Source organism: Anabrus simplex, chromosome 1 (assembly GCF_040414725.1).
Source record: "Anabrus simplex isolate iqAnaSimp1 chromosome 1, ASM4041472v1, whole genome shotgun sequence".
Taxonomy (NCBI): domain Eukaryota; kingdom Metazoa; phylum Arthropoda; class Insecta; order Orthoptera; family Tettigoniidae; genus Anabrus; species Anabrus simplex.
Genome location: NC_090265.1, coordinates 524,480,479 through 524,506,844, shown reverse-complemented (window position 1 = coordinate 524,506,844; position 26,366 = coordinate 524,480,479). Strand labels below are relative to the sequence as shown.

At 37.8% G+C, this 26,366-nt stretch overlaps 1 protein-coding gene across 2 annotated transcripts in view; it reads left to right on the top strand.

Moving 5' to 3' along the window:
- Positions 1 to 26,366, top strand: part of Rpn10 (regulatory particle non-ATPase 10) — a 106,620-nt gene that overhangs the window by 33,693 nt on the left and 46,561 nt on the right. For both annotated transcript variants that reach the window (XM_067135459.2, XM_067135458.2), the window contains exon 7: positions 13,696 to 13,816. In XM_067135459.2, the coding sequence (XP_066991560.1) occupies positions 13,696 to 13,816 (121 nt within the window). The remainder of the gene's footprint in view (positions 1 to 13,695; positions 13,817 to 26,366) is intronic.

The window sequence follows — 26,366 nt, the reverse complement described above, 5'->3', positions numbered from 1 at the left end:
GAATATCGTAATGTCGGGCCTCACCCAACAGACGAGTGGTAAGGGTTAAACCAGGGTGTGAAATTCTGTTATAAATTTGTTGAGACATTTTTATAGCAATTTCGTCCGCATCTTCATAGATGTCTATAATTCTGTTACAAATACCTAGTTTTTTGGCGAAATACCTTACAGCTATTAGGAAACATATTTGGTTTCCTTTATTTGAAGCATCAAAACCCACACCATAAAAAGGCGTGTTTTCTTAATTCTTTTGTTACACATTCCACACTATATGGACATAATACAGCTTTCACTAGATCCTCACACTTTGTCTTCCACATGATATTTTATTTGCTGGGGAACAATCCGGAAACAATTCTGACAGAAGTCTGACACTGCAGTCTGTGCTGGCGTAACTTAGGTGGTGTTTTATAGCATTATACAAGCATAAGTTCTGATGAACTTTTCAGGGAAAAATAGCCCTACTCGTTTAAGAAAATGTACGCTGACCCATTTCTTGCAATGAAAATGTTCACTTACCTTTTCTGACTCAGAAGAATTATTCTGAAAGTACCGGGAGCTTTTCACTACAGTTGCATGCCGTGCTGCATTCTGCCTCTCCATATGCGAAGCACTGTTGAAATGTTGCCATACATCCATTATTCCGCCATGACTAATAGAAAAGCCTTCTCCAGTACACACTCTGCAACTCGCATTGTACTTATTACCCACGACGTACTGTAATTCTGGGAAATCTTTTTCCCAGATGGAACAATACTGCTGCAACCTCCTTTTCTTCTTTGTGTCTTTCTCTTCCACTTCATCGATCTCTTCTCGTTCTCGTTTATATATAAATTTATCCATTGCGGCTATCACTCAAAATATTCCATGTGGTTAACGTAGCTGTCGTTTACATAACGCACTATGCGAAAGCAATTTCTTGTTTACCGCACACGTCCTGCGTCTGCTCACAATGTAACTCAAGAATAAAATGGAGGAAACTCATGCTCTACATGCCTGCTAGTACCACTAGCACACTGCCAGAGGTGCTGTTCTCAACTGTGATGGCTGATCATTGGTCAGGTCAGAAATATTTTGATCATAACCGTGCACTTTTTCGATACTATACTATTGTCTAAACTGCGATATTTAAAAAAACAGAACATTGGGGGTACGGTTTAAAGGGTGCACCGTACGCGGAACAAAATGAGGAACAAACATATTTTTCCGGGCAAAACCATACATCTGGCAACCCTACTTGTGAAGGACTGCACATTCCATACTGAATTACTCATTTGCTGTTCAGAATATTTCAATGAACGTTGAGCGCCATTACATCTTGAGATGTAAGATCACTGAATGCTTGCAGAGTTATGGGACTTTTTATTTTCTTTAACCTTAGTAGCTGTACCGTATTTTCAGATATGAAATTGCTTTGGGACCCATTGTCCATTATGGCACGAACTGAATGGAATCTTCCATGGGCATTCTTCATCTTAACTAAAGCGGTACTTGGAAGAATTTTATTTTTTGGTGTGCTTCTCAGAGAATGATACGATCATTTCTGGGGAATCTTAATAGCAGGTGTTTCTTCAGAGGACTCGTGAGGGTGTCCTTGAGGTGATGAGTTTTTAGTGTCATCATGTAAGAGAGTGTGGTGATATCTGTTACAGAATCTGCATGTGGAATGAGATGTGCATTGTTTCCAGGTGTGCGTTGAACTTGAGCAGTTGGTGCAAATTTTGTTTTTCTTGACAACCTTGAATTTTTGATCAGAACTTAAACTTTGAGATTCAGAGAAAAGTTCACCAAACCATTGGAGGTAAGAAAATGAAAGTTATCTTGTTCGCGGACGATATATGCTTGTGGGGAGAGTCTAAAGAAGACCTTCAAGAACAAAATAAACTCCTCGACAGAAGCTGCTAAAGAATATGGACCCATCTTCAGCCAAGAGAAAAGTGAGGTTATGGTCATGAAGTAATACGGGCAACCAGCGGGACACATTGGAATGGAGGGGAAACGGCTACAGATGAACCATCAATTCAAATATCTTGGAAGTGTTATCTCTGATACTGGTTCTGTAGACAAGGAAATTTTCCACAGAATTCAGGCAGGTAGCAACTTTTACAAAATAGTTAGACATGATATGGAACATGAAAGTACCAACAAAATGTAAGAGAGTCATATATGAAGCCTATTACATACCACTCCTGACCTATGGTTGCAAAACATGGACCATGAGAAATTAAGATGTTAGTAGAATCCAGGCCCAGAAATGAGATTTGTTGGTATGGACATATGCAACGCATGGGAGAAACAAATGTATGATCTAAAACTTGAAGACAAAAGACCAAGAGGGCGACCAAGACTCAGGTACAAGGACATGGTGAAGATTGGTATTCAACAGCGAGGGCATACTTTGGAAAGCATCGAAGAAGGAGAGAAGTTCAGAGACCGCAGGAGGTGGAGAAGCCTAGTTCGCCGACCCATCGCTTAAGATGGAACAACGTGGGGTATACATACATACATACATACATAACTTAAATATAAAAATTCTGGGCATTTGTACAATTTGTGTTCTTCAGGATAAATAAGACATTGCTTTGAAATTGCTATTTATGATTGTTGAGTTGTCTTGGGGTTTTGCTTAGTTATGTTCTTGTCAGTTTAACAGATGGGCTGTAATCAGAGTTGACGAGTTTGACATTGTTTTTCTAGGAAGCCGAGTAGTTCCTTAACTCTACAAACTCGTGAGAATGCTTTGTTTCATGTTCTAATCTAATTTTTCTATCCACTGACATGAGTGATAGTTGTGCAATGTTGTGGGTGCTAGGCTGAGCATTATGGGCATTAAGACATCTATTGCACCTTGGAATGTTGACTAACAGACATAGCTCAACTTCATTTGATCAGGGTTCCGTTGGCAATTTTAAAAGTTGTTTTAATTATTCAGATGCTATCAGTTTGGGAGAGTGATATCTGTTCATTATAACATTATAAGCAACTTTGAAGTTGGAATCTGAAATGCATTTGTTCTTTATGGCTTCTTTATGTTCACCCTGAAGTTCAGATAACAGTGAAATTTCTCAATATCTCTTCAGTTCACCATTTTTAACAACTAAGTTTTCAAATGTGTCCTTGAAATGTAACCATGGTGTTAATGATACATTAAATGGCGGGAGATTAATCTTTGGGAGCCATATATGGTTTGAAGTTGGGTCATTAGAAGGATAATAATGTGAGTCAGCATATGCAATTATGTCCTTTTGTTTAATTGCACTTCTTAATTTGGCTTTAAGAAGATCATTTGTATCCTCAAACTCATTGCGATGCGGGAGATGTTCGTCATTATCATAATTAATTTCCCATTTAGTTTGTACTAATTTAAATACATCGTTTACAGTAGAACTTCGATGCATCGTTCCCGGAACTGTTGTTTTCCTGTATCCATTGTTCAATTTATTCGATCCCAAAAATGTTCCATATAAACCAATGTTAAATTTCCGCATCTATCGTTCCCCGAACTATTGTTTTATTGCATCGATCGTCAAAAGAGTATTTGTCCTCGGCCACAATTTTCCCACATGGATCGATCGTACGTAAGAAAAATATACTCTAAAAGCTTTTTGAATTTAAAGAGAAAGCTGAATACTTTTGCATACAACAGCGGCAATCTGTTATGTGAGAATGTACGAGCGATTACGAGTTGCTAGTCTTGAGCAAGGATCTCATATGCTGGAGTGCTGTGCGCAGGTTATTCACGCGCAACCTCACTATGAGTTTCCTGGCACCAACGCTTCTCCTCGACCCAGTAACCAGCCCCTAGAAGTATTCTTATTTACTAGAATTAAAACGGAGGGACTGTAAAACTCAAAATTTGCCACCATTTTTTGTGTTGCTATTGGCTGGCTTGGGCTGCCAACTTAGTTGAAAATGAGAAAATCTCGCAGTTTAAAATAGTCACGGTGTGTGCCGCGTATGTTTTAATTAGTCACAGGGTTATTAATCACATCGTACCTTGTGATGTGTGTGGGATGCTAGGGGCCTGTTGACCACTTTGTTTCCCCCTGCCCAGTTGTCTTGTTACAAGCGGGACCTAACCAAGCCAGACTAATAATCTTTTCACTAGCCTGGTCTTGAAACTAATTCCCAAGTTGTCAGCACCGCTTTGCCCGCTGTGACATCGTCCGACGCGCTCCATGTTGAATTTCTAACCTCTGTGACAGTGTCCGAGCCGCGCCATGTGGGATCCCTAACCTATTGTTCGCGAAGGGTCTACAGAATCTTTACTAAATACAGGTTATCGCTGTAATATCCACGTATATCATTAATTTGCAATAAGATAAATGACCTTGAAGGTTTTCCAATTACGAGATATAAGGAAAAGTTAAACGAAATAGCGTAAAAGTTGCGCTTTTTATTTTCATCGCGTATATCATGATTGCAAAAGTTCGATACTGTAATGTATAGTAGAGCCATGTCTGGCTACATGGCTAAATGATTAGCACGTGTTGGCCTTCGGTTCAAGAGGACACGATCGGGTCAGGGATTTTAACTTTCAATGTTTAATTTCAACAGCTCGAAGGCTGTGTGTGTGCGGCGACTTATGCATTAGGATTCATCTGAGGTACAGCTGCATTTTCATGAGCGTGTAGGTCACCTATCACGGGACAACTCGAAAGATCTACACCCGGCTTCGAAGGCCACACGCCATCATATTCATCATTATTATTATTATTATTATATTTACATGACGTAAAATGCCCAAATACAGTACCCATATTTTATTATTTTGCTTTCCCCCTATTTTATGTCACCCGCATTTATCGTTTCCCTGCATCCACTGTCATTTCCATCCTCTCCTGTGAAAAACAATGCATAGAGGTTTTACTGTACTGAAAGCAGTTGTTCAAGTTTGACTTTAATCAAGTTGTCAGCATAATTCACTTCTGAGGTTACAAAATTTTGTATACGAATTAAAGTACCCTTAATATGCCTCTCCTTTGAACTAATGACACACACAAAAATATACAAGTATGTACAATGTCTGGGTAGTGAAATGTGATACTCTCTAGGTGCAGAGTCGACTTTACACTGTATCATCTTAAGCAGAGAATTTGGCAGTTGGTTTATTAAGTAACCAAGCCGTGTTGATGGGCTGCATTGTTGATTGTTGGAGTTTTGCAGAATGTGAAGCTATTTTGAATTCTTGTTAAGAAGAAAGTAGACACTGCGCATGGAGATATTAATTGGTGGAATTCTCAGTTCATAGCGGAAACCAAATTGGACCTATTAAAATTGAGAAAAGCCAGTAAAAAGCAAAGTATGCGGAAAGAGGAAAAGATTACCATAATGTGAAAAGGACACTTACCTCGTGCTGCGGGGTGTGTAGTTTAGCTGATAGTGTGCAACTGGTGGCGGGAAGAGAAATATGGGCGGAGAGGAGGGCAGGCGCATGCGGGTTAGGTAGAGTGGAGGTGGCTTAGGAAGAATGGAGGTGGCTTGGGATGGGATGGGGGTTTAAGGCGGAGCTGAAGGGTGCAGGAGAAAGGGCAATTGTTTCGGAAAAGTACCTTTAATTAAACTTAGGATTGAGTTCTGGTTGGCTGCATTATTGGTTCTGAGAAAAATGATAAATAAACCGAAAAGTATGTTGGGTTTCTCTGAGATTTCATTAAGATTGTAATTAGTGTTAAAATATTGGTCTAGGTGTATGTAGTAATTTTCCATTATGTTGAGTAAGGGGCCCTTGTTTGCTAATTCAAGGATGTCCATGTCCTGTTCGATATTGGTAAAATTATGGTTATAATCCTGCATGTGTTGGCCGATAGCTGAAAACTTATTTTATTTTATTGCGTTAGTGTGCTCATATTATCTTATATTGAAGTTTCTTCCGGTTTGCCCAATGTAGGATTTTTCACAGGTATTGCATTTGATCCTATAAACTCCTGATTTAAAAAACCTCTAGTCTTGTTGATATGTGAAGTATTGTGTAAAACGTTCATTTTTTTATTGTTGGTTTTGAAGGCTATTTTAACGCCCCGTTTCTTGAAGGTATTGGTTAACTTGTAAATATCATTGTTGAACTTGAAGGTGGAAAATGTTAGAGGTTTAGTTATTTCTTTTTTGAGGGTAGTTTTAGGGCGATGTTTGTGTTTATTGATTATCTTTACTATAAAATGATTGCTGAAGGCGTTGAATTTCGCAATTTCGCGGATTGTGTTAGGTTCATTCTTTAGATCTTTCTTGGACATACGTATGCTAAAGGCTCGATGAACCAGGTTATTGTATGTAGCTTGTTTGTGGGACTGGGGGTGCACTGAATCTTGATGAATGGTGGAGGCTGTTTGAGTAGGTTTTCTGAATATTTTATAACTGAAAGAATCTGAGTTTCTAGTTATAGTTAAATCTAGAAAGTTGATTTTTTAATTTGATTCTGATTCTAGTGTGAATTTGATATGAGGATCAATATTGTTGAGTCTTAAGAGGGTGACGGAAGCGTCAATTGATTTTTCGTCCATGATTACGAAAACATCGTCAACATATTTGGCCCAGAAGTGAATGTTTTCAAATTCATTGTCTATTTTGGTGTATTCGAGGAAGTCTAGGTATATTTCTGCCAAGATGCCTGAGGTCGGTGATCCTATTGCCAAACCATCCTGTTGATATATGACATTGTCGAAAGTGAAAAAGTTATTGTTGACGATTAGTTTTAATACTGCGATAAAGTCTTGTATCTCTAGTTTGCTTAAGTGGCTGTTTTTGTTTAAATTGTTTTTAATTATCAGAATTAATTTTGATACTTGTATGCTTGGGTACATATTTACAATATCGAAAGAGTGGATCGAGTAATCAGGTTGCATACTGAACTTGTTTAGTTTTTCTACTAGCTCTGATGTGTTTTTAATAGACTTTTTGAATAAAAATTGATAATTTTTTCTTAAGAAACTTTGGATGAATTGTGATATTTTGTATAAGGGGCTTGGTCTATAGTTGATAATTGGGCGAATGGGAACTCCGGCTTTGTGTATTTTGGGGATAGCTTTAACAGTGGGGAGACCTGGGTTCATATGTATGAGTTTGGTTTTTTCCTGTTCAGTAAATAAAAATGAAGTGTTTTTAAGAGTTTGTTTAAGTAGTCTTTGATTTTTTTGGGTGGAGTATTTTTTGATTATGGAAAATGAGCTGTCTGTGAAATTTTTTTTGTTTTTTTCAATATATTCTTTTTTTTAATCTATGATTACTGTTGCATTGCCTTTGTCAGCTTTGGTTACGATGAATTTGTTGTCTTTAATTTTCTTTTTGAGGGCGTATATGCGCTTTTGTTCAGCTATTTTTTCTCTGTTATTGAGGTCATTCGCGGGGTTGGTTAAATTGGAGAGGTTGTTGCTCAGTTGCTGTTTAACATCTGTTCTAACCTCATTTTGCGAATCCTCTGGCATTTTGCTAATGGCTAGCTCTGATTCTGTAATTATAGTGGTGGCTATGTTGAGGCTGTTCAAATTGGGCCAGTTGTGTTTTGGGTCCTTTGGCTAAAGTTAAGTGTTCAATTTCGCTTAAGGGCGTGTTTGATAGATTTACGACAGCTGGATGAAACTGCGAACAATCGAACGTGTTCCTGTTGGAGATTCTAGTTTGATTGTTATGTAATTGGGAGTTTTTTAGCCTGTTGAATTTTTCTCCAAATTTGACTCTTTCCTGGCAAGTTAGTGAGTAATTTGTTTTCTACTTGGTGATAGAAAAGTGTCCATTGTGCGTTTGAAAGTAGTTTAGTTGCTGCGAGGTGAGCGTCATATAATTTCTGATTCAAAAAAGAATTCTTCCTATACAAGAATTTAATTTCGTCTCTTAACCATATTTTGTTGGTTTTGTTTTGATTTTTGATGGTTTGGGGTGAAATCCAATGTTTCTTCTTATTGCTTCTTGGAAAATTAGGCGTCAAGTTAAGTGATATACATTGTTTTAGGAAATCGACGTCTTTGCGTAATTTGGCTATCTTTAATTTTAGGCTTAGATATTGAAAGGCTTTCTGTTTTGCCTGGTAAGCTACATCATCAAGGGTTATGAATTTCATGTTGTTGGTCCGTATTGCTGCTATGAATGGTGTGAAAATGTTGCTCATAGGGTCAGTTGGTGCAGGCATTTCAGTGGGCTTGACGGACTGATAAGTAATAGCAACTTCCGGCTTGGTGAGGAAAGCAACGGGAAACTACCTTGCTCCTCATTTCCCTAGTACGCCTCTTCAGTGATGCCTAGGCCATCTATGACAGCTGATGGCGTAGCTGTTGAGGATCCAACCAGCCTTAGGGCTGATGACTGTACATACGGTCCGTATTGAACTGACAATAACATATGAATTATAACACAGTAGAGATTTCCACCTATTCAATACTAAGATGTATTTACAATATTCACATTACATGGGACTAGTTTCAACCCTCCTCGGGGTCATCATCAGCCATATTAAAACATACACAGTGTATGGTGAAATCCTAAAACATGTTTTTTAACAGTAAGAATCTTATGGATATATAATTTACAATATGAAGTGTGGTTGAAATGTTGCAAATGAAAATGAGAGATATTACGTGTGTGTGATGCAGGCGGGTAATAATTAATATAAGTAAATAATACATACTAAGAAGTCTGGAATAAAATTACAAATAAGGTGCTCTGTGTTGTAAAATTTTATACACTCATGGAATTCAGTAGGTCCTGGTAATGATGAACACAATGTAAAATGACACATATCAAAAATCGACAAGTAGGTACAATGTCTGGGTAGTAAAATGTGATACTCTCTAGGTGCAGAGTCAACTTTACACTGTATCAGCTTAAGCAGAGAATTTGGCAGTTGGTTTATTAAGTAACCAAGCCGTGTTGATGGGCTGCATTGTTGATTGTTGGAGTTGTTAAGAAAGTAGACACTGCGCATGGAGATATTAATTGGTGGAATTCTCAGTTCATAGCGGAAACCAAATTGGACCTATTAAAATTAAGAAAAGCCAGTAAAAAGCAAAGTACGCAGAAAGAGGAAAAGATTACCATAAAGTGAAAGGATACTAACCTCGCACTGCGGTGTGTGTGGTTTAGCTGATAGTGTGCAACTGGTGGCGGGAAGAGAAATATGGGCGGGGAGGACGGCAGGCGCATGCGGGTTAGGAAGAGTGGTGGTGGCTTGGGATGAGGGGTTAAGGCGGAGCTGATGGGTGGGCAAACCGGAAGAACCTTCAATATAAGTTACCATGAGCACACTAAAGGGGCCCGTAGACGTGCAATATTATTGCACAAAATGGATTGTACAATATATTGTGCAATAAATAAAATCGTGTGGAGATAATATTGATAGTTGTGCAATATATTGTGCAAAGCGGTCATAGACGTACAATATGCGTTGCAATATATAGTCAGTCCATGCCGGTATTTTATTTGGTGATTATATTGAGTGACACTAATCTTTGCTGCGTTTTCATCGCCGTGGGTGTAAGTGCCAAAAAGAAGCAGAAACGGAAAAGAAGCACAAGGGCGAAACAGTGGTTTCTAGACAGAGAAAAGTACACTCATGAAAATTTACTCGGTGAACTGAGAAAAATGGGAACCAAATGATTTTCGAAACTTTCTGCGCATGATTGGTGAATTGTATGATGAACTCTTCGCTTTGCTCTTAACGTCCCACAGACCGAGCTCGATAGCTGCAGTCGCTTAAGTGCGGCTAGTGTCCAGTAATCGGGAGATAGTGGGTTCCAGCCCCACTGTCGGCAGCTCTGAAGATGGTTTTCCGTGGTTTCCCATTTTCACACCAGGCAAATGCTGGGGCTGTACTTTAATTAAGGCCACGGCCGCTTCCTTCCAATTCCTAGGCCTTTCCCGTCCCATCGTCGCCGTAAGACATATCTGTGTCGGTGCAACGTAAAACAAATAGGAAAAAAAAAAAATGTCCCACAGAGCCGGAAGGCGATGGTACACTTCGATAAACTCCAAAATAAACTTTTTCTCCTCCTTTTTGCCTGCCATCACGATGTCTTCTCCAACGCTTGTTGATACCAACTGGCGGGAGGACGGGATATTGCACAATATTGCCAACACACAGCATAGTATTTTGCGATTTGCACAATATATTTCAAACTTTCTTGATTTCGTACAATATATTGCACAACCCTTCAATATTAAATACACACTATCAATTTTATTGCACAAACTCCGATATTGCGCAATAATATTGCACGTCTATGTGCCCCTTAACGCAATAAAATACAATAAGTTTTCAGCTATTGGCCAACACATGCAAGATTATAACCATAATTTTACCAATATCGAATAGGACATGGACATCCTTGAATTAGCAAATAAGAGCCCTTTACTCAACATAATGGAAAATTACTATATATACCTAGACCAATATTTGAACGCTAATTACAATCTTAATGAAATCTCAGAGAAACCCAACATACTTTTCGGTTTATTTACCACTTTTCTCAGAAACAATAATGCAGCCAACCAGAACTCAATCCTAAATTTAATTAAAGGTACTTTTCCGAAACAATTACCCTTCAGCTCCGCCTTAAACCCCCATCCCATCCCATCCCAAGCCACCTCCATTCTTCCTAAGCCACCTCCACTCTACCTAACCCGCATGCGCCTGCCCTCCTCTCCGCCCATATTTCTCTTCCCGCCACCAGTTGCACACTATCAGCTAAAATTACAGTACCGTAACATTGTCTTCTCAAGATGTTTATAAAACTTGAAATAAATGTCGACGCGAAGTAATTTAAATTGATCTCTGAATGAACAGCAGCATCGCTTGAAAACCAACCTTTTTCGATTTCCATGACCAACAACTTAAGTATTACTTTTACAACTTGTTACTTTTGTACGGCGCAGGGACCTTTTTATGGATCTCTTATTTTTTAACATAATGTAACGCATCTCTGGATTCTTAAGCCTCCACGCGCAACAATTACCTTCCTTCAAGTTCCAAAAAACTGAAGAGCCTTTCCAGCATCCATGTGTTTTTACGTCTATGAATATCTTAATAAAACGACGTAACTTCATCTCAGTTGTTCTTCAAATATACAGCAGCAAATTTAAGAAGCCTGCATATGTTGAATTCCTTGACCAACAACTGAAAAATTTCCATCCCTATCAACTTTTTAATGCTATACGGTGCACTGGTCTTTAATCGTAAATAAACGACGTGACTTCGGCTCAGTGGTTCTTCAATTGGATACCAGTATCTTAAAGGAGCCAGCATATTCTAATCTCCTTATCCAGCAACTCAAGAATTCTTTTCTATAACATCTTTTTAGTGCGCACTGGACTTTTTAATGCTATACGGCCCACTGGACTTCATTCATAAATAAACGACGTAACTTCGGCTCAGTGGTTCTTCAGTTGGATACCTGCATCTTAAAGGAGCTAGCATATTCCAGCAACTCAAGGATTCCTATCTGTAACATCTTTTTAATATGCACTGGACCTATTATGAATCTCTTCAGAGAGTTATTTTTTTTAACATAGTGCTGCACAATATCTCACATGGTATGTACTTTTACGAGACCGTACGTGTCTTTACATTGTTTAATTTCTTCGTTATTTGTGTTTTAATTTTGCTTTACGCTGACGATGACCTATTACTAGGTCGAAACTAGTCCCTAATCATTTATGTAATTTAAACTATTTACGTTTTGTATTGAAAACGTGGACCCAAATAATACATTAATTTACTCTATTGTAACCCCTGAAGATGGTTTTCACACCAGGCAAATGCTGGGGCTGACCTTAATTATGGCCACGGCCGCTTCCTTCAGACTCCTAGGCCTTTTCTATCCCATGGTCACCATAAAACCTATCTGTGTCGGTGCGACGTAAAGCCACTAGCAAAAAAAGAAACAAAATTTCGCACTGTGATATCTTTCCGAGCAGCTTTACTTCACCCTAACAAAAAAAGGTTCACACCTAAAAATCCTAACCCTGGACTCATCAACAAATGCCAGGTATTATTATTTCAAGGTCAAATCAAGAAAATATACATGCTAAGGCACTATTATGCATAATGCACATTTCGGTCTTTGTTCCATTACCCGTGAATAGGATTTTATCAGCAGAACAGCTACTTAATTTAGCTATTCTCACTAGCACAGCGAAGTACTGTGCGAGATTGTTCCCACACGACTTCTCGCCGAGCTCCTACGTGACATAGCAAGTGGAAGTTGCTTGTCATTGGCTGTATAAGACTTCGTGCAGAACAGTCTATGAAGAATGTAATTTCCTTGCTAATAACTGCAATAAATCTTAAAAACGCACTCATTAGGCTCTACATTCTTTCATAACACTGCAGTAGTTGTTGGTTTCCATTTATATCAAACTACAGTGATAGAAATAAGATTACACAGCTGTTACATGACCTTGCCACTAGAGGCTAACTCAAGTTTAACCTGTCAAAGCGCTTCATCAGACATCACACTTGCAAACAGATTCTCATTTGTTTCTCCGTAAAACTAGGATGATCGAGCGAGTGGCGTGGTTTGGGTCATGTAGCTGTCAGCTTGAATTCGGGAGATAGTGGGTTTGAACCCCACTGTCGGTAGCCCTGAAGATGGTTTTCCGTTTTTTCCCAATTTCACAAATGGCAAATGCTGGGGCTGTACCTTAAGGCTATGGTCGCTTCCTTCCTGCTCCTATCCCATCGTTGTCATAAGACCTATCTATATCAGTGCAACATAAAGCAAACTGTAAAAATATCTAGGACTGAGACAGTAAGTTCTGTCTCAGAGAGGGCAGAAAGTTAGTCCAAGCAAGCCACAGCCTCTCCATCATCGCTCTCTCAGAATTGAAAAACCAAAATATGACAGGTTTGAAAATGTTCTTGCGTAAAGTTTATCATTACTTTTACAACAGACTGAGTCGCTAACGTTCAGTGTTCATAGTGTTATATTTTGTTGTAGTTAATTTTGTGTGATATTTGTGTTGTTAATTTCAAGTACCATAGTGCATTTTAAAAATTTTCTTATGTTAATGTGAAGGTTATTGAACATCTGAGCAGTGATTCATAAATGTATACTTTCATTCACTACAGCAACATTTTTCCAAACAGCACCACAGCAGCATTTTTTAAACAATTAATAGGATGAAAAAGAATATCCACCTAATCAATGCACATTTTATTTGTGATTATAAAAACATCACACATTTGCTCAAAGCTTTTGGCCACTATTGAGAGTCCGGTTATATTCCACTGCCTGTCACTCAGTGTTAGCACATTTTACAGCTGGTTGTCACCCAGGCAAACACTCCTTTCTCATTCCAGACTTGGGACTGGACTTTGGTGGAGTTATTTTAATAGGTGAAATAGTTGAAAATTAAAAATCTCTAACTGGGAGGTTCTTCAGTCTGTCAAAACTAATTCAGGTTAAAATAAATTAGGAAATATTTGAAAAAATAACACATTAACATATTATGTGTGAGAAAGATAGTATTAATTAAAACCAGAATTTCAAAATATTGACATACGCCTGGATTCGAACTATCCATTCGCTGTCAGTCCCAACAGATGATCGGCACCTTGCTATTTCTTGCACGTGCTGTTATTTTACTTATTGAAATATCTAGATCAAATATGGAATGCGCCTCTAAAGGTAGAAAATTGTCCTTTTAGAAAGTAAGTTACTAGATTTGAGTACATCTCGGTATTTTTTAATTTAAAAAAAATTTTTTTAGGCTCTGAGAGTATCCATGGAGGAACAGAGACAGCGGCAAGAAGAGGAAGCTAGACGGGCTCAGGTAGCTTCAGCTGCCGATGGGGGAACTGCCACCCCAGCTCCAAACCCTGTGAAGGAAGGTAGTAACTCTTGTTCATCTTATTTATAATATTTAATTGGAGTTAAAATATTTGTATTTATATTTAATTCCATTAACCCTACAATGACCAAGAGGTGCCTTCCAAGGCCCACAGTCAGAATCAATTGCTTCTTGTAATGAGATATACTCTTTGCAATGGTTAAGAAATTATATTGTTATTTGAGTCATAAGTTAACTACCATAATAAACTAAATAAATTTGAAGCTTGTTTCTTACTTTAAAATGGTAATCAAAGCTTCTGTGAGCCTGCGTGGCTCCCCCTTGCTGCAAGTGAAGACCGATTTGTCTACTTATAAATATCATTGATTTTCACATCAAGAACAGTTTTATAGACAGTATGAATATTTTCCTTATGGATCGTCATATTGTAGACACACATGGAACAGTTATTGCTGGCAAATTTTCAACAGGTTCTCATCGATATTATGATGCCAATTTTAAGTTAATGGTTATTAAACACACTAAAATAAAAAATAATTGTGCCACCGCAAGAAAATACGGCATAACTAAAGCCAATGTTCAGCATTGGCTGAAGTCAAAGATAGTCTAAAAATGCGAACTGTACAAGAAAGGTATTCAGTGGCCCGCAGCAAGGATGCTTTAAAGAATTCAAACGAAATTGTGAGGTATGTGCGTGAAAAACGCAAGGTCGCAGTGGTCATAACTCAAGATGCGATTCGAATGCGGACTCTCGAAGAAGAATTCACTGAACTTTCAAAGGCAGTATCAGATACCTCTATTGAAAATTATGAGGGAAGTAGGTAGGATTTACATGATACTTGTGTGTTTATTTTTTCTCAAATTAAATTTGAAGGTTTTATTAAAAAAATGATATATTCTTCTTCTTTTCCTACTGCTTTTCCCACACCCGTAGGGTCGCGGGTGCGAACTGTGTCGCACATGTGAATTTGGTCCTGTTTTATGGCAGGATGCCCTTCCTGACGCCACCCCCTCCGGAGGGATGTAATCACTATTGTGTGTATCTGTGGTGGCTGGTAGTGTAGTATGTTGTTGGAATATGCAGAGGAGAGTGTTGGGACAGACATAAAACACCCAGTCCCCGAGTCGGAAGAATTAATCAGAAGTGATTTAAATCCCTGACCCTGCCGGGAATCGAACCTGGGATCCTCTGAACTTAAGGCCAGTATGCTGACCATGCAACCAACGAGTCAGACAAATAAAATTGATATATCACAAAGCACTTTTTAAACCTGATTTACCTTTTTTGAAGGAAGAAATGAGTGTCATCTTGGATTCGGAGAAATATGGTATTTGGCAGACATCATCAACTCCACGTTTACAAAACTGTACAGTATTATTCCTTTTATTTTATTTTAAAAAGGGACATGTTTTCTTTCTTCCATTTGAGACAACTTCAGCCTAAATATAATTATAATAGAGGACACATGATATTCTTGGTAACAATAAAAACAAATCCATAAATTTTAAAGAGTCAAAATGACTCGCTTTATCGTATGTGGTCACAGTTAAAAACAGTTCATGTTGTTAAAATGTTTTGTCATAGGAACAAATTTACTAAATGCTAAAAGTTCCATTGAATTTTGATTCTCAAAATAAAAAACTGATGGTTAGTTGAGGTCGTCCCAATGGATGCTCGAGTGCATATGTATCTGGTTAAACAGGACTTGTTTTTCCTTGGTGGATTTTCCGAGTATACTGGTTGTGTAGCTGGACAAATCATATGGTCCACATTTTAAGGGTATGTAAAATATACTGGAAATCAAGGAAAGGCAAGAGACTTCTACAAATTCTAAGGTAAATTAGGTTTTTACGGCATCTGAGTACTTTTCAGCCCCATTTCTCTCTCTCTCTCTCGCTCTCGCTCTCGCTCTCTCTCTCTCTCTCTCTCTCTCGCTGTTGATTGTATGCTAGGAGCAGCATGTTCCAGAGCGGAGGTGGGGGATGTGTAGTAGGGAGTCGAGTAGAGGGGAACGGAAAAATTTGAAGTGTTAGAATTGTTTGTATTCTGAAGAAAGTTTTTATGATTTCCTCAAAGAGAATGTTATAAGTTTCATAAATTTAATTTTGGTTGTTGTTGGAAAAATTCAACTGAATTTTTGATGGGATAACATATATGAAAATACTTTTTAAAATTTTAACATTGACCAAAGAAGTAACCCCAAAAACAACCTGATTTAGTCTCCCCAATTTGTCCTCCTGAAATCCAGCTTTCCAACTTTTAAAGACGCCACTCAAATTTATTCTTCTACTGATGTCATTCCACGCAATCTCTCAACTGACAGCTCGGAACATACCACTTAAAAAACAATAAAGGTGTTTTATAATCCACCTATTCAATACTTTTATTTTCACTCATAGTGGTTACATAAACAGACTGTCAGTTAAATGGGACATGTTTCGCCCTCAATTTAGGGCATCTTCAGCCTAAAAACAATCTTCAAGAGTACATCTAATATTAAATATGGCAGCTAAAAGTTTAGCTAGTTACTAAAATTCGGGACATAAAAATGTGAAAAATGATACCTTATACAAACATGTTAATGGAAACACTGTCAATGGATTAAACTATAATCTTGTCGGAGACTAAAACTTCTTCCATTAAAATTCTAATTAAAATAGTTCATTTAAAATTGTAGGTGGAATACCAAAATGATAATAACATAATGCCAATGACATAAGGGCGTGAACACAAGCACATACATCAATGTCATAAATACAATATGTTCAAGGCCGCTGATGAATTTGTGAGCATAAGGTGAAACAGAAGCATCAGGTGAATTATTGTAGAAGTGGCCCTTAGCACCGGTAGGCAGTATTATTGCCTGAAACCTTGTCAGGAAATGTCAGTAGATACTGGAAAATGTTCTCTGTAAGAGAAGGAAAGGATGAATTAAGAAGTTGAACGCAAAGAGAGAATTCTGATTACATAGTTTGGAACAGATGAGGACTTACGTGTTAGTTGAAAGTTGTTATTTGTTATCTGCTGTTGTGTTGGTAGCTACAGAGGTGCCAACCTTTGAAGTGGGTTATCAGTAATCCCATTTTTAACTCGCTCCTTTATTGTTTTTGAATTGAAATTTTCAATACGGACCAAAAATGAGATTTATAACATGTAACATACCACTTAGTCGAGCAGCTCGTCTCCTTTCTCCCAAGACTTCCCAGCACAAACTTTGCAACATTTTTATAAAGTTACTCTTTTGCTGGAAATCACCCAGAACAAACCAAGCTGCTTTTCTTTGTTATTTTTCCAGTTCTTGAATCAAGTAATCCTAATGAGGGTCCCATACAATGGAACCATGCTCTAGTTGGTCTTACCAGAGACTTACAGTATATGCCCTCTCCTTTACATCATTACTACAACCCCTAAATACCCTCATAACCAAGTGCAGAGATTTGTACCCTTTATTTACAATCCCATTTATGTGATTACCCCAATGAAGATTAGTTTGATGTCCCATGTCCTCAAAATATTTATGCAAATCATACACACCCAGATTTACAAGAAATGTGAATCTCATATGGATCAGACCCAGTTTGGATTCCGAAATGGGGTCGGCACCTGTGAAGCACTCTTCTCCTCAAATGTACTAGTACAGAGGTGCAGGGACATGACTGTCGATGTATGTACGTGTTTCATTGACTACTAAAAAGCCTTCGACTGTGTGAAACATGAAAAGATGGTAGAGATATTAAGATAGACTGGTATTGACCAATGCGATTTACGCATTATCAGCGCACTGTACTGGAATCAAACTGCAGATGTCAAAATCGACCAAAGGACATCAGAAGCGACTACAATCAGAAAAGGTGTTCGTCAGGGTTGTGTGCTGTCACCTTTCTTATTCAACATTTATTCTGAGGCAATATTTAGGGAGGTGTTGTTGGAGGAAAATAGCGGGATAGTTATATATGGACAGGCAATTAACAATATCAGGTATGCAGATGATGTTATCATAGCATGCTCCAACGCATGATAGACAAATTAGTCCAGCGCAGTGAAGAGTTTGGCCTGTTTGTCAACGCTTCCAAGACCAAAGTTGTAGTCTTCTCTAAAAGAAAAATTCCAGCAACCCTGTCAATAAAAGGCAGTAAGATTGAACAAGTATCCTCCTTCAAATACTTGGGTACTTCGCTAGATGAGGAATGTGATTCCAAGAGAGAGATAAAATCTCGAATAGAACAGGCCAGGAGACAATTTCTTAGCATGCAACAGGTATTTACAAAATCGGATCAAAGTGTGCAATTAAGAATGCAAATGGTTCGGTGCTCTGTATTCTCCGTTTTTCTCTTTGGATGTGAAAGCTGGACCCTTGACCAAAATCTAGAAAAAGGAATTGATGCTTTTGAAATGTATCAATATTGCGCTTACTCCGAATACCTTGGGTACTGAAAATTTCAAATGACGAAGTCCTTCATTGCATGAAGACATATATTGCAATACATAAATAATATAATATATATATTATAATATACAAAACATGTACCACTTTTAACCAATAAGTTGCCTTAAGCAATTTAGTGTATCAACAAGGTGGAAAATTAAAAATGCTGAGTTGTGAATCACCTTCGAATGTCTATGAGAGAACTCACTAGTGGACTAGGGGACATAGCCAGTTAACGATACCGAAGATAATCAAATGCAAGATAATCGCTTGGGTGCATAAATATCGGTAATGGAAAAAATCGAGCGCGCTTAATCGCTCGTAATAACGGATGGGTCAGTGATAGGGCTCTCGCTGTAACAGTTTAATATAGGAATTTTGAAGGACAGCACAACACTGTTGGTATAACAGGGTTCTCGTTATATGCCGTACTCGCTATATCGGACTTTTACTGTATATACTGTATATATAAGAGAACATAGAGGTCCAGTAATACTGCCTTGAGGAATTCCCCTCTTAATAATTACAGGGTCAGATAAAATTCATACTGTAATTCTCTTGAGTTCTATTTTCTAGAAATATAGCCATCTATTCAGTCACTTTTGTCTAGTCCAGTTGCATTCATTTTTGCCAGTAGTCTCCCATGATCTACCCTATTAAATGCCTTAGGTAGGTCTATCGCATTACAGTCCATTTGACCTCCTGAATCCAGGATATCTGCTATATCTTGCTGGAATCCTACAAGTTGAGCTTTAGTGGAATAACCTTTCCTAAACCCGAACAGCCTTCTGTCGAACCAGTTATTAATTTTGCAAACATGTCTAATATAATCAGAAAGAATGCTTTCGCAAAGCTTACATGCAATGCATGTCAAACTGACTGGCCTGTAATTTTCAGTTTTATGTCTGTCACCCTTTCCTTTATACACAGGGTCTACCATAGCAACTCTCGATTCATTTCGTATAGCTCCTTCATGCAAACAATAATCAAATAAGTACTTCAGATATGGTACTATTTCTGAACCCATTGTCTTTAGTATATCCCCCGAAACCTTGTCAATTCCAGCTGTTTTTCTAGTTTTCAACTTTTGTATCTAACTGTAAATGTGATTTATCATAGGTAATTTTAATACTTTTTTAGTATTAGTCACCTCTTCTATCTGGTCATTATCCTTGTAACCAACAATCTTTATATACTGCTGACTGAATACTTCTGAAGATCCTCACATACACTCTCCCTTTGTTCGTTAATGATTCCCGGAATGTCCTTGGAACCTGTTTCTGCAGCCTTCCTTTTTTCACTAAAATTTGTATGACTGCCAGTTGCCATCATGTTATCCTTAGCTGACTTCTTTGCTTGATTCAATTTCCTAGTAAGTTCCTTCAATTTCTCCTTACTTCCACAGCCATTTCTTTCCAACCGGCACCTCCTTCTTAGTCTTTTTACTTCTCCGTTATAATATAGTGGATCTTTACCATTCCTTACAACCTTTGAAGCTACAAACCTGTTTTCATATTCCTCAACAATTGCTTTAAGCCCATATCAGAGTCTGTTTACATTTTTATTTCCCGTTTTCCATCTCTGCTCTGGAACACACTACTCCTAGCATACAATCAACAGTAAGCAGCAGTCCCACACAGGACTGCACATGGGCTGGCTGGAGATGAGAGAGAGAGAGAGAGAGAATGGGGGGGGTTTAAATGCTCAAATGCCATAAAAACCAAATTTACCTTAGAATTTGTACAAGTCCCTTACCCTTTTCTTTCCGTTTCCTTTTTAGTATATTTTACATATCCTCAATATATGGACCATTCAATTTGTCCGGCTACACAACGGTATAGTAGCAAAATTCAACCTAGGAAAAAGAAGCCCTGTTCAACCTGATACATACGCACTTGAGCATCCGTAAACTTGAGACATCACTTAAGATATTATTGTCACTTTTAGAACATCGTGATCTTCACATTGGTTTTTTTATTTTGAGAATCAAAACTCAATGAAATGTTTATCATCTAGTAATTTTGTCCTATGACAAAATATTTTAACAACATGGACTGTTGTTTTCACTGTGTCCACATATGATAGGCTGAGTTATGAGAAGTACGATCTAACATGCTAGATTTTGAAACCTTTCATTTATTTTAATGAAAGTTTTGTGTCGTGTGAAGTGTCGTATATTAAGAAAAATATAACTCATGACTTTTTTGCACGTGTTTACCTTTGCTAATGGGAGGGATGTAGCTGTGTGTGTGTGTGTGTGTGTGTGTGTGTGTGTGTGTGTGTGTGTGTGTGTGTGTGTGTGTGTGTGTGTGTGTGTGTGTGTGTGTGTCTCAGAGAGGTGATTTGTAACCTGTCATACCCAGGCTGACCTTGTATCATGTGTATTTAGGGTTGCCAGATTTCCAGATGGCAAATAAGGAACACTTCCAGTTCCTTGCCAAATAGCGCTAAATTAAGACACCATAGCGACGATTAAGAGAAAATACCAGGTATATATTAACAAGTAAATATCGTTAATAATATAACAGCGTCAGCAAGAAATATATAGGTACTTATTAAAAAGTAATAGTGCGTTAGTCTTTACATTGAAATTAACATTTCACAAGTACTTGTCGTTTGAAGAAGCAATTTGTAACAGTTTCTTATTCAACAAAACTTTCTTGAGAAATTCCTTACAATTGTCATCATAGTTGAAGTACACAATAAGTTCATTTTTTATTATATCTACTCAGCATCTGTTTCTGTCGTCTCTCCATTTTATTGCCATTACTGAAATTACTCTTTCAGTACATGCATTCGATGGAGATTTACTTAAGAGAAACTTAAGTACCATCAAAATGTTCTTCAGTTTTTCTGGGCCAATTAAACCACTGATATATATAAAATGGAGGAGACTACATGCCCGCTAGTACCGCTAGAACACTGCCAGAAGCGCTGTTCTCAACTATGATGGCTGATCATTGGTCAGGTCAGAATACAGAATATTTTGATCATAACCGCACACTTTTTTGATACTATACTATTGTCTAAACCATGATATTTTAAAAAACGGAACATTGGGCGTACGGTTTAAATAGTGCACCGTACGCGGAACAAAATGAGAAAAAACCGTATTGTTCCGGGCAAAACCGTACATCTGGCAACCCTATGTGTATTGCCGTAAGTATTATGTACTATGCTTGCTCCGTATCCAACGGGTGACTGAGGGATGCCTTAATATTTTCAATTGCATTCTTATACGCTATGTTATGTACATAACTGAAATCATGTTTAACGAAAGAAAATGGTATTTTTACAAAACATTATTTTCCTAGTAAGAACAAAGTATTACACATTTTGTTAGAAAAAATATTAAATTTAGAAATCAGCTTTTATCTGAAATAACATTTCTAATCTAAACTCACAAATGTAGGTACAGTGTTTATTCTTAGAAAGACATTCTATTCATACTTAGAACGAGGGAGCCCTAAACTTCGTTATACGGGGTCTTACTAGCTTTCACATCGGGGTGTAATTCTGTGAACAAACGGCACAGAGCTCAGACATTCTGTCTCACTTTCCTTCCTACTATAATGAGAAACTTGTTTCGGGAAACTGCCAATATGTGACTTTATCAATGCTCTATTAGCGTGAGGTACTGCGTGAGATCTGTTCCTGTGTTTCCCACGGCCATCGATTGGGACAACAAAGTTATCCTCCATTCTCTTATGAAGTGTTTTGATACGGCGCATTGTGATTTGCAGTGTATCCAGAAACATTTTACGGTACACCTCCAGTTATCGATAGTTAAGGGCCTTATTTTTTGGTGAAATAAAACTTAATTTCGGTGTTAAAATTAACACTATTTCGGTAGGTATTTCGTGAAATAAATTGTCATACTGATCGATGTATCTTGTGAAATATTCCTTATGGTGTGGGGTAAATCTAATTTTGTGATTAGGGGTTTTAAAGTGAACACTTGTAATGTATTAAATTGTTATTAAACCTTAGAACAACCAAATATACAAAATGTTGTAGAAATAAATACCGGTAGGCCTATATAAATCACTGAAACCTCAAAATGAAGTTAGGCGGACGTTAGGAATTTATGCGTAGCCTACACGTTTTTGCCGGTCCCGTGGTGTAGGGGTAGCATGCCTGCCTCTTGCCAGGAGGCCCCAGGTTCGATTCCCGGCCAGGTCAGGGATTTTTTTTTCTCGACCTGAAGGCTGGTTCGAGGTCCACTCAGCCTATCTGATTAGAACTGAGGAGCTATTGACGATGAGATATTGGCCCCGGTCCTGAAAGCCCAGAATAATGTCCGAGAGGATGCGTCGTGCTGACCACACGACCCCTCGTAATCTGCAGGCCTTCAGGCTGAGCAGCGGTCACAGGACAGGCCAAGGCCCTTTCAGGGCGTTAAGTGCCGTGGGGTTTGGTTTGGTTCGACATGTTTTAACATTTTGAATGACTTGTCTCCACAGTAAAAAACTACGCATGGTTTCAACATTATCAGGATTCAGAGTTGTGCGACAGTCAGAAGGTATGTTTTTGTAAACAAAGCAGCCCTTTTCGCTGACCACATTAGACGTCGGAAACCATAATACTTGCGAACACTTGGTGCAAATCCTCCTAAAACTTCACTAACAATGTCTTCTTTCTTCTCTTCTATCAGACGTGCTTTCACTGCATTTTGCAAAGCCATATATCCCTGGAAGATATTCATGGATATGCTGGTGCTGCCTGGCCAGGGATGAGTAACTCAGACGGTTAAGGTGTTGGCTTTCTGAGCCCAAGTTGGTAGGTACAATCCTGGCTCAGTCCGGTGCTTAAATACGTCAGCCCCATGTTACTAGTTCTATTGGCGCGTAAAAACCTCCTGTGGGACAACATTCAGACATCTCGGCATCTCCAAAAACCGTAAAAGTAGTTAGTGGGACGTAAAAACAATAACATTATTACAACTCAACCAGGCGATTTATTTATTTATTTGCTCTTTGCTGTACATCGCACCGACACAGATAGCTCTTACGGCGACGATGGGATAGAAAAGGCCTAGGAATTGGAAGGAAGCGGCCGTGGCCTTAAAACCCCGGCATTTGCCTGGTGTGAAAATGGGAAACCACTGAAAACCATCTTCAGGGCTGCCGATAGTGGGGCTCGAACCCACTATTTCCGGATTACTGGATACTGCCTCCACTTAAGCGACTGCAGCTATCAAGCTCGGTGCGATTTATTTAGAATAGGCCTAGCCTACTAATATCGTCATATTTTATAATAAAGTCGGTATTATTTACCTTCCCTTTTATATTGAATTTTGTCCTCATGCCAGGATTATCTCATTTTTCTATAGAAATGCTGGCTTGCATGAATGCTTTTGTTGTGTCTGTTACAAATTGCTCTCTATCATTTTTCAACTCCTTTGCGATGTGTAAAGTATTGCCGATTGTTATTTGCCGCTTAAAATTATGTTCATTTGCTTCATTCTTCTTCTTTTTGTGTGTTTCTGATTCTCTACAATATTTATCGCATGCATCTCTTCGTTTTCACGTACTGCGAACATTACAGTACTTACACATTAGAATCTTTCTTGCAGCATCAAATACATAGAACGCCTCACTGTTGTATTCCTCGGCCCTCGGAAAAACTGTTGCGACTTTAGTTTTCAGCATTTTTGTACTTCAATGCTGGACATTTGCTGATAAAGGTTCATAAGTGGCGAACTTTCGACACATACTTCCGATACACAGGGCTCATCGCTTTGTGTGCATTTGTGTAGAGAATATACAGCGCTATCAATCAACTGAGAAGGAAACTACTATCGTCAAGTTCTCAAGAGCATTTAAACGTTTATTGGAGATCTTTTCCGATACGATTTCGAATTTTTCTAGGGTATATTTCGTGATTATTTGCGCGATTCGCGTAATAAACAGATTTCGCTAAAATACGTTACGGTACGGTACCTACAAGGTCATATAAAGGCTAGAAAGAAGATATGAAAAATTTCGTGCTTATCGCTATTACCAAAAAATGCGGCCCCTATCGATAGTATATTGAATAGTACAAGTACGGTGTGAGGTAGCGTCATTCCTTGCACTCCAATGTCTTTTAACAACTGACAGTTTTATCAAAGACTGTAGTACAGCCAATTGTTCATGGTAAGTATAGCTATGGTACTTGTGATAACAATCTCAATCTCAAACAAGCATGTTAGACTCGGGAGGAAGGAAAAACCACACTGGTTAGCGGATACTGCACGAAATGACAGTGCTTTTATTGGCACTTGTCCTGTTGTTCCACGGGACACAAAATATGGCTCATTTAACTAAATGAGCCTGACTCACTTTCTAGTGGATTTCCCCTTAGACTACGAATCACAATAGAAGAGGACTTAATCTCTATGTACCACTGAAATTTCTACTTTGTTCAAATTGGCGCTTGTCCCGTTGTTCGGCTGCATGCTTCAGTTACTGATAAGCAAATCACTAGTACTTCGATAGTAATAGAACAACTCATTAGACCCTTTCATTAAGTTAATACTGGAATCTGAAATCAATAAATCGCTTAATTTCCTTGACATTACTGTAACAAGAAACAACAATCACTTTTCTTTCAAACTTTTTAGGAAACCACCTCTGACAATTAACACTATCAACCAAGATCCCTTCTCCCTGGAGCTCACACTGTTTTAGTGTAATTAACAGAGCTGAAAGTATTCCCATGTCACAGAAAGATTTTATAAAATAAATTCAAACCATGTACGCAGTCACGGCTGGTAATGGCTACAATAAAAATTTCATAGACAGAATTATCAATAAAATTAGAAGCAGACCAAAATTCACACTCATGAAAGACTCTGAGGGGGGGAAAAAAAACATTTGTCACTTTCTCATATACTAGTACACCCTTCCACCTATCATTATTTCATTAATCTTTTCAAGAATGGGGGTTAATTGCATAAATCATGTATGGTGGTAGGAAGTATATGTTCCAGCCAGCTACCCAGGGTAAAAATATCAACTTAGTCCACAAAAATCTGTTACTATAATCGTAGGTTCTGTTGAAGAGTAAAGACATTCGCATATCAATCATTCAACCCCCCATAATCAAGCAATTAACCATGATATCAATCATATCATCTCAGAGATTATTACTATTAGCATTTATACTATCTTATGACTACATATCATTACCTATTTTCAAAAAGAAAACTCATAAATTATCCTAACTTTAGTTTATTAGCATGCTAACATGATATGAAATAAAATCGAATTGAGGGCTGTAGAGAAAAGAAAATGAAGTTATGTTACATATTTAACTTGGATACATAAATTATTTCAATTGACATAGTTGACATTGGATTTACTATAATCTTTTCATTCATAACTTGTCATTAATATTTTTTGTTGAATCATTTCATTTCATCACTTTTGCATACAAATAGTTCATGGGGTAAATGAGAATTGATTCTTTATTTCAGGAGTGAGTAGGGTTTCTTTATATTTAGTTTGGATTTTTGTATTAACTTTTTTGAGATACGAGATAGTCAATAAGTTTCCTGAATGTGGTTTCAAATTGTCATCACACTTTAAATTACTATATCTATAATAATATTAAGTAAGTATTGTCATATTCACTCGTATATGCCAGTAGAAATCAAATATTTTACCAGTAACTGCCACTAATAGAATAATCAGTCAGTTCAAACTATGAAAATCGTGCTGTACAATTATATATTTATGTGCTACTGAAATTAAAATAAACTCTTATATCATTTACCGCTGTGCCAATACTACGTTGTAATTCAATTCACCAATCTACATTCACATTGTGAAACATTCGTTCCGTAAGGCGATGTTGCTTAATATCCCTGTATCAACTCCATAAAGTATCTGAGATTCAATTAACCTAGCATAATCTGTCATGTTATACTACCAATCGACCTTTAATCACCTGGACTGTATCTCTATATTCATATGAGCATGACCTAACCTCGCTCCTTGTGTCTTATTTATCATACAATAACCGTAACTAACACATAAATCCGTAAAATCATCTTCCAACCAATGCTCACACAATGAACAATTAATATTCTCCAATACTATCATTACTTCATAATTCTCATATATCTCTTATTATAAACTCATCTGCATACATATATTCTCAACTCATTTCTTCTAAACA